Raw genomic sequence first — 10,091 nt, forward strand, 5'->3', positions numbered from 1 at the left:
CTGACCTGCAAGCACATTTTGTTGATACAAATAGTCTTTATCTTATAAGGCAGGAATGTCAATATCATTTTCATTACGGGCCTCGAGTTTATTAATGTTCTCAAAGGGCCTGTTGTGACAGAATATATTGATAAATCAACCTATTAAAAAATAAAAAGTGAATTGATTTGACTGATGGAAATAACATTGAACCATGCAACTGTTATACATTTTTATCTATGTGGCCCTATAGAAAGCAAAGGGCCACATAAATCGCTATAGTGGGCCAGACTCAAGGTGACGTTGTGTTAAAAGGTGACATTTTCACAGAAAAAAAATCCAAAAGTGACAAAAATATTAACTCTTTTTTAAAATTATTTTATTAACCGACTTTCTGTATTCATTTTAATTTCTTAGTAAATAGAAATACAAACTGATCTGGAAACTTCAACTCAAAAGCAGACTTTGGCAGGTCTCTTATAATAACACAATCGTGAACCTCGGATGATATCTCTACAGATGTGTGAGGCCCCCTACTGGACAATATATGAGACTGCATAGGAAGTCTAAAGACCACAGAAAAAACAAATTTACTGGAGATAATTTGGAGAACGTGACATTTCATGTGCTTTTATTTAACTCGAAATAGCTTCTTGCACTAACAAATGGGACAACAAACCCTGACTCCATTCACCTCAGGCGAAGTAATGCATCACAGTTGCTGATTTGTTGTCTGTATATTCCTGATCTGGTTTATTTCTAAAGGTTCTGTTGGAGAAAAGTGAATTAATGCAGAAGAATCCAGTTTGAGATGATCTGGGTTGAACATCAGCTTCTGGTTATTATCAGCATAAAATATTACAGTTTTGAAGCATTAAAATTTAAAACTAAACTTGAGTTTATCTTTAGACTAAACTCAGGTTTATGGGAAATAAAACTGTAACCACTAATGGCAATGAACCTGTGATGTAAAATGGATCATGTTAAATATCCATTACTGGATATTTCACAAATTAACATATAGTATGTAGGCCAGTTTGTTTTTGTCTTAGTTAGCTGCTAGCTATTTCATTATAATACTCCCTTAATCAGTTCACATTAGTTGTGAAAGCTACATCACACTGCCATAATCACTATTACTTTAAGCTGCTTAGCAACAAATTTATAGCCTATTAAATATGGATGCTACAAAATGAATATTTTCACCTATAGCTGATACTTATATTGCAATTTTGCAGGTGGGTAGAGAACCCAAAAATTGTACCCAAGTATGAGTAGTACTACTTCTACATATTTTTAAATATATGTAAAAAGTAGCTGTCCCAAAAAAAAAAAAAAAAACACTTTACAAAGGTATTTGCTAAGTTGGCTATTTTTTAAGTTAACCGAGTCTAATATGCATATAATGCAAGAGTTATTATTGCTCCAACACCAATACTGATCTTGGTATTGATATTTAGCTCTAGATGCCTAAATGTCTTTTGAATGTCTTGGCATCTTTTTTTGCTTTTGCAGAAACCAATAGACTAAGTGTACCTAACAAAGTGGCCAGTAAATGCCTCTCATAAATACAGCTTTCAGCTAAAGTTAGATAAAAACCTACATTTAAAAATCTAGATCAAGATTTAATAAAACCTTCAAACAAAAGACAGGACAATAAATATTTTGTGACAGCGTCACGGCATTTATTACTACGGTATCAAACAGTTTTTACCCCTTTACTCCATCCACAGGCCAACTGGGGGGGTTACAGCTCAATCATAGTAAAACCAGTGAAGAACGGGTTCAGTCAAAATTAATTTAAACCCTCTCATCTGGTCTGCTTGAATATATTTCTAACAACTTATTACAGTTAACATGTTTTATGAATGTAGAACACCAGAAACAAAATGTTCAGAATCACATGTTGCTGGCTGGAACAGCCTGAATTAAATTCTGCTGCAGTCAAGAACCAGAAGAGCCGCAAAGCAGAGCAGGAGGAAAGGGAGGGCTGTAAAATTTTATTTGGAGAAATCTGTACATGGAGGTTTTGGCCTTCAGTGTGTTCACATGTATACGCTTTAGGACACAGACAAGACGCTTACTGAGGATCAGGAGAAGTGCAATCCATTACTCAAAACTGGACAGGAAGTTCAATACAATCTGCTTCAGTTTAGCATCTGATGCCTCTGAGATCTTTCCATCGGCCCTGGAAGAAAAAAAAAAAAAATTAATAAAAATATTTTAAATGTGCCAACCTATACAAGAGAGAAGCTTTGCCTTACTTGATTGCAGAGAGCAGGTCCTGCTGCTGGCTGAGGATATGCTGCAGGAATGCCTTCTCAAACCTTGTGATCTTGCTGGGCTCCATCTTGTCCAGGTGTCCTCTGACGCCGGCGTAGATGACCGTTACCTGCTCCTCAATGGCCATGGGAGCTGCAGGAGAGAGGCAGGTACACCAGTACATAAACCAGTCCAGATATTTTTCAGTATAGTTCAGGATTTAACTGTGTTGGTATTAAAGTTTCTTTCCAGTAGTAGATAACATTTTTCATTTAGTATAAATCTAGATTAGTTAGACGCTGAAGCTAATGGTTAGCTCTTTTTTGTCTTAACTTCAGAGCTTAAAATCTTTCAAACAGCTTTAGCTCTAATTTAATTGTATTATTCTTAATTCGTAATTTTAGCACTATTTTACACAACAAAAAACTAATTAGTTATCGATTAATCTGATTTAAAAATTGTCATATTTACTTTTCACTAAACACTTGACACTTTACAGTCAAAGTGTTTCATAAATGCAAAATGTTTATATTTTTTCTAGTTTTGCCTTAATTACAGCAATAAATGCATTTCTTATTAAATTATTCTTTTCTGAGTATGCATATTCCAGTTAACGATTGATTACCAAATTAGTACATCCCAATTAGTGAACTTAAATCATTTCAGTTCTTAAAAAAAAGTATATTATAGTGATAGTATAGATGATACATTTATGCTGGAAATACAGTTAGAAGGTGTTGTGCCACCAATAACTTTTCTAATAAGGATTATGTAAAGAGTTTTCACCTTAGTAAGTGCCTTAAATAAAACGTAGATGTAGTTTTCACACAGCCTAACTTTTAATCAGCTTCTCTGACAGAAAACATTTCACACAGGAAGTTTATTAGTGGTGCACCGCAGCTGTCTCAGTTAATTATGGCAATCAGTTTGTGTACTTATCTGCCCATTGCAAACAGGAAGACTTAAAGGTCCAATAGGAAGTGTTCACATAAACCCTGGTGGAGACATGAGTCATCTTAGGACAGCAGACGTCCAATTTGGCCTCTGGATTCAACTCATCTAGATTCATACCAAATGAAGATGCCAAGAGTGCCATCTACTGCAGGTAAGATATTGTTTATCACTTTACGGATCCTGACCCATCAACACTCACAGTACTGTCCCTGCTTCAGCAGCTCAGTGAGCCTGACGCCTCTATTGAGCAGCTGCTGGGTGGCGGCGTCCAGGTCAGAACCGAACTGAGCGAAGGCAGCCACCTCACGGTACTGAGCCAACTCCAGCTTCATGGTACCAGCCACCTACAGGGAAGTCAGACTGGATTTAGTGGATTCAACTCTCATTAAACATAATGAGGGTAAATTCTAACCACAGACTGGACCGACCTGCTTCATGGCTCTGGTCTGGGCAGCAGAACCCACTCTGGACACAGACAGACCCACGTTGATGGCTGGACGGATACCCTTGTAGAACAGCTCAGTCTCCAAGAAGATCTGCAGCAAAAAAAAAAAAAGAAAAAAAAAAAAAAGGACAAAACTAAATTAAACACTGCATAAAGAGACCATTTACTGAATATTAATATAAACAATACTGACCTGTCCGTCTGTGATGGAGATCACGTTTGTGGGGATGTAGGCAGACACGTCTCCGGCCTGGGTCTCGATGACGGGCAGCGCGGTGAGGGAGCCGCCTCCAAAGTTGTCGTTCATCTTGGCTGCTCTCTCCAGCAGACGGGAATGCAGGTAGAAGACGTCGCCAGGGTACGCCTCACGACCTGGAGGGCGGCGCAGCAGCAGAGACATCTGACGGTAGGCAACAGCCTGGTGGGAGAGACCAGGAGAAAATTAGTCCATATGCAACATTTGCTCTTAAGGCTGAGTGATAAATCCATTTGGGTTTTTGAAGATTTCCTTTTTGGGAAATCTGGATTCCCCCCCCCGCTTCAATAGAGCATTTCTTGGGTTTCCATAGTTCAGAGTGATGTTGACACACCTAAAGTCTGCCATCTTGTCTGACATCAATTCAGGTTAACTAAATAGAATATTAGGGCCAGGATACAATTCATCTTTAGTTTATCGGAATAAAGTCATACTACCAGAATAAAGTTTTAATATTAGGAAAATAAATTAGTGATTTTATGAGAACTCCAACATGACAAAAAATTTAAATGAGGAATATTAAGCATTTTGTGAAATTATATTTTGGTAAAAGTTTTACAGATAATACATAATAGAAATATTTAATCTTTTAATCACATCGACTATGAAACAATCATAGAAACTGTGTCTACTCCGAAGACAGATCTACACAGACTGAACTGATAACTCAAAGCATTTCTCATTTTTTCCCCCCACTTAATTTTAAGAATTTTTGATAACATTGCATCTTTATTCTGTTAATATTGCAAGTATATTCTTGTAGTTAAAATCTCATAGCCTGGCCCTGATATGCTGTTGTACAACTCAGAAGAGATTTTTTTAAATAAAAGCCACTTTTGAAAATATTCTGTCAAATTAAGGCATTATCTCCTAGCTTTAATTCCTCTTGACATTCGAACTCGCCTGCTTGGACAGATCGTCGTAGATGATCAGGGCGTGTTTGCCGTTGTCTCTGAAGTATTCTCCCATGGAGCAGCCAGAGTAAGGAGCGAGGTACTGCAGCGGAGCGGCATCAGAGGCGGTGGCAGACACAACGATGGTGTACTTCATGGCGTCAGCGTCAGTCAGCCTCTTCACCAGCTGAGCCACGGTGGACCTCTTCTGGCCAATAGCAACGTAGATGCAGTACAGCTTCTTCTTCTCGTCGGTTCCGTCGTTGAAGCGCTTCTGGTTGATGATGGTGTCGATGGCGATGGCGGTTTTGCTGAAGTGAAAATAAGCAGCGTTTAGAAACATCAGAGCATAAATGCATTTCTCTAAATGAGCTCTGAATGTAGTTACCCAGTCTGCCTGTCTCCGATGATCAGCTCACGCTGGCCACGGCCGATGGGCACCAGGCTGTCCACAGCCTTGATTCCAGTCTGCATCGGCTCCCTCACTGAGATACGGGGGATGATACCTGGAGCCTTCAGACCAACACGTCTGCGGGTCTTTGAACCCAGAGGACCCTGAGGAAAAGAGAACCATGCTGCTCTTATTCATGTTTCTGTCATAAATTTACACTAGATTTTTTATGAATACAAGAGATGCACCGATCAAATGGCCAGAGATCAGAGAATTACAAATTTCCTTTGACTGGCGTGTAAAATACAGGGGGGAGGGGAGAGTTGCTTTAAACTCTTCAAGAAATGAATCAAAAACCCAAAAACTTCCTTGATTCTTTGTCTTTGAACATCAATCTTTGAAATACATCAAAGTAAGAAAAAAAATAATTGGAAAAACCAAAATCTTACTCTGCTCAGTTAAACACTACAGCAGGATCTGATCCATTTTGATTCTTTTGGGACAATTCAAATTTCTTTTAAGAAATCTTATAAACTTGCTCTACTTTTTATCAGCTTATTTATTGAGTCAAATCTGAATTACTTGTTTTGTTGTCGTGTTTGTTTTATTAAAACAGGTCTCTTTTGGAAATGAGACAACCTGTATAAATGAAGGTCAAATAAAAAAAAAAAGTTAATTATAATACTGTTAGAATTTTTTAAAATAAAAAGCAAAAATTAATTTCAGTTAGAAAAATCTTCAAGAATATAGAATTTAATTGAATAACAAAACGATCTGCTGCAGAATACTCATTTAACTTTGAAACGGATCTACAAATTTTTCCATCAAAGTGTTTTTTATTATTTATTTGTTTTTATGAAACTTGAGTTAACCTTTCCATCGATGGCGTTTCCCAGAGCATCCACCACACGGCCCAGCAGCTCCTCGCCCACAGGAACATCCACGATGGCTCCAGTTCTCTTCACAATGTCGCCCTCCTTGATCAGCTTGTCGTTACCAAACACCACGACACCAACGTTGTCAGGCTCCAAGTTCAGAGACATGCCCTACAACGACAAACGTACATATTTAGTACTTTGACATTAGGAAGTAATAAGCTTTTTGATTTCAGCTTCTGTTGAATCACAGCTGACCAGATGCAGAAACCAGCTTTAACAGTTTCTTTTGTTTTGAACAATCAATTTGTTCCTAAACATACTTTGAGTCCAGAGGAGAATTCCACCATCTCTTCAGCCTGGACGTTCCTCAGGCCGTACACTCTGGCGATACCGTCACCAATGGACAGCACACGGCCCGTCTCCTCAAGGTCAGCGGAGGTGTCGGCACCCATGATCTTCTCCTCCAGGATGGAAGAGACCTCAGCTGTGCCTGTGAATTAATAATTAATATTACAACTGCTTCGTCTAACAATACATGGAAGCACGGATCGGTCCTTCCCAGGCAAGAACAGAGTTCAGCCTGGATATTTTTCAGGTGTCGGGTTTCATTCCAAAGACAAATTTGTTGATCTAAATTATTTTTGGCAACAATTACAATCACATAAGAGAAGCAAAAAAGTGTTTCAGGTTTTTAGGTGGGAGATGGTTTGAATCAAACAAAAGAAATTTGCAGAATAATCCCATTTATGCACAAAAGCACATGTACTCAACCTTTACTGAAGTGCATTGATGTTCGATTACCTATTAGAACCAGTTAGGAGAAAAACGATTCAGAGGTCTGTTCAATAGATTTGTGCGTCTCTACTACACTTTGACCTTTTCAAAGTACAGCAAAATATTGTTTTTGTGTATTAACATTAAGTACCAAAAAAGTAAAAAAGAAAAGAAGTCCACACGATATGTTATTAATGAGAATACAGCTTATTTTCAATCATTGGATTGGAAATAACTTCAGAATTGAGCCAACACTTTCCTTAAGGGTGCAAAACTGAATGTGTCTTTTTTATGGTATAATATTATGATGTCTTTAATGTATTATAAGAGCAATATATTTTTGGCTAAATAAAAGGATTGTTACAAATGAACATTTATTCCAACTATAAACAAAAATATCTGATAAATGTTTGCAATGAAAATTTTGATATAAAATTAAATTTTTCTGATTTTATGTCTCCAAATATCATTGAAGAAAATGTATGTTGAATTCGCTTTTAAAACAATGAAGCCTTCATTTTAGAACAACATACATGACAAAAACTTGGCTTGGTTCCAATAATACTACTACCTCTGTTCAAAAACATGCAGGATTTTCTTCTTTGTGCATCAGTTTCCTTCAAAATCTTGACAGAAAAACACTCAGGAAAAGCTTGACCAAAGCACCTCTGTTATTTATACACCAGAGTACACCATAAAATTTGATCCGATCTCAATTATACTTCAAGGTGCATGAATGTCAAAAAGTATGAGAGCTCTTAGAATTAATTTGGATAAAAACAATAAACATTTTTCTGCAAATGATCCTGTTGATCACTGAGGCAAAATTGGCACCTCAAATGTCTTTGTCCATTTCTAGTATACTGCAAATAATCCCATGATTTTAGGTTGAATAGAAGCAAACCATTTGGCAACCAGGGTTTTGTTCTAGATAGCTTACTGAACTGTTTATATTAAGAACTTTGCAACAACAACATGAAGCGTTTCTCTAGGTATATATAAGTATTGTTTATTTGAATAGAGTAGACAACATGTTGAAGGAAAGAACTGCATTTGTCTCACCTGTCTTCTGCAGCCATGGTCTCTGTGTGTGGATGTGGTTGACCCCCACGCAGGCGGCCGGGAGCGTCTTGGACACCTGCAGTCAAGGACAGGCGGACTTATTAGCTTGTCCAAGGGAAACCTCACATTATTCTGTCGGATATTGGTGGTGAGATTAAAAACCTAAGATCTGCGCAGGTTAAACGCTGCGCAGCGGAGAGGACATGCGCTGTCAGGCTTCCTGACCTTCAAGCGTGGCTGAATGAGCCGTTAGCTCGGTGTTAGCCTAGATGCTAACGTTAGCCGCTGCAGGACGAAGACCGGGTCTTTGCAAGGGCAACTCGACAAAATATGTTTAGCTCAGTAATATTAACACCACAAGGCTAAGTTATTACCGACAGCTGATTTCTTGCGTTCAGATGCGCTTTTATGGATTAGTGTCGTGTAAGCTAGCGGCCTGTACCCTTCACGTTCACAAAGCTCAACAAATAATACTAAAAATGCTTAGTGCTACCACCACAGCAGCTGTATATTGTTTAGTAAAATACTTACAAATCCAGCTCTCCTGGGCAGGCTCCTGACCAAAGCTGCTGCAACTCTCACGGATAACATTTTGTCGGGTTGCTAATGACCTGTCCTCCACTAAGCGGCACCGACCTGCCTGAATGTAATGGCTGAATGAACGCTTCTTCTATTTATTGAAATGTTGTCAATTTGTCTGGTTTACTGCTCAGCTATGCCCCCTGCCGCCAAGGAATAGACAATGGCCTGCTTCCCTCAAGGAAAATCTGGTATTTTCAATAATAAAATGGAAACATTAGCACAGATAAATAATACAATTATAAAAGGAAAAGGAAAATAATCAGGAAAAACCCTTTTCCAAATCAAATCAATTTTAATTTATTGAGGTGGTTCCTAATTCACAACAAAATGCCTCCCTGGCACTTCACAAGACAAATGGCCCAATTCATACCAACTTCATAGAATAAAGTTAATTGCCAAAATCAAATCAATTGAGTCCATTTCAATAAAATGCAATAACAAAGTAAGATTCTGATCCAATTCCATATAGTTCAGTTCGGTCCAACACAAAAATCCCATTTGACACAACATGCTGAAAGGCAATTTATCTAAAGAAGTCAAGTCAGTTGCATCGATTTATTTACTTTTTAGCAATCCATCATTCTGAGCAAGGATGTGGCAACAGTGGACAGTAATTGTCCCCAGTTAACATAAAGAATCCACTGATAGAAGCAAGTATGAGTGGAAAAGAAAACCAGAGTACCCTCTGAATTAGTGTATTTTAGATATTATGTAATGTGGTGTAACATCATACCCTTCTTTTGTTGTTATCTTGTTACACTGACTGCAATGGAAACAAACCTACAAATATATTTGTAGGTATCAGAACTCAGATCCAGTCCTTTCTGTAGACTTTGGAGAATAAAATAAGCTCTTGATGAGTATTAGATCTTTTGTTTAATAATCGATATTTGGAAACCATTGTCCTTCTTTGTCTAAAGTTATTCGATTTTCTTCCTTCTTTTTTCTTTATCCATTAGTATGTTATCTTAGCTTGATTATTCATTTCATTCTTGTTTACATTAATTAGAAGTTCCCTTTGATTTATCATGTGATAAAAGATTCTTTTTAAGATTGATCCTAAATAAATCCTAACTCTTAAAATTACCCACAAACTCTTAAAATTACCCACAAAATTCTCTTTGCCTCTTGTATTTGTAATGCAGATTTTTAAAATAGGTTTCAGACAAATTCTCTTAGACTGATTTTTAAAAAAATATTCTGAAACTGATTGATCCATAAATTTCAATAATGTATCTTAATTTAACCATGCTACAGGAGATTACTACAAGAATGAGTGCATAGTTAGTTAATCATAAAATGCAAAGTAATAAAAAGTTATCGGGAACTTACCATTTATGGAAAATCTTTAGAATTTGCTACTTATTTACCAGGGTCTTATAATTTAATCACTTTTGATCATTATGGATGATCTCATCTTGAATTTCATACACCCAGCTGTCACTGCAAGTTGATCAAAACAGCAGCCTTTAATTCTTGGTGTTTTGTTCATAAACAAATCAATACATTTTGTCTCTCCTTCCTGACTGACTCTAGTAAGTCTGTAATGTTAGCAAGTGCCATTTCTGAAGGTCAACTCCTAAATGAAGTGGTGTTAGAATCTTAATTTATTTTC

At 37.2% G+C, this 10,091-nt stretch overlaps 1 protein-coding gene across 1 annotated transcript; it reads right to left on the reverse strand.

The window, feature by feature from the left end:
* Positions 1 to 1,640: 1,640 nt before the first annotated feature.
* On the reverse strand, positions 1,641 to 8,568 carry LOC116729865 (ATP synthase subunit alpha, mitochondrial-like). Its single transcript, XM_032578698.1, has 11 exons — positions 8,426 to 8,568; positions 7,895 to 7,970; positions 6,379 to 6,548; positions 6,053 to 6,226; positions 5,178 to 5,344; positions 4,800 to 5,100; positions 3,834 to 4,058; positions 3,624 to 3,731; positions 3,395 to 3,539; positions 2,244 to 2,394; positions 1,641 to 2,167 (listed from the first exon to the last, which is right to left on the reverse strand). The coding sequence occupies exons 1-11, from the start codon at positions 8,483 to 8,485 to the stop codon at positions 2,089 to 2,091; spliced, it is 1,656 nt and encodes a 551-aa protein (XP_032434589.1). The 5' UTR covers positions 8,486 to 8,568; the 3' UTR covers positions 1,641 to 2,088.
* Between the last annotated feature and the right edge of the window lie 1,523 nt (positions 8,569 to 10,091).

The sequence above is a fragment of the Xiphophorus hellerii genome, chromosome 12 (assembly GCF_003331165.1).
Source record: "Xiphophorus hellerii strain 12219 chromosome 12, Xiphophorus_hellerii-4.1, whole genome shotgun sequence".
In the NCBI taxonomy this organism is placed as follows: Eukaryota; Metazoa; Chordata; class Actinopteri; order Cyprinodontiformes; family Poeciliidae; genus Xiphophorus; species Xiphophorus hellerii.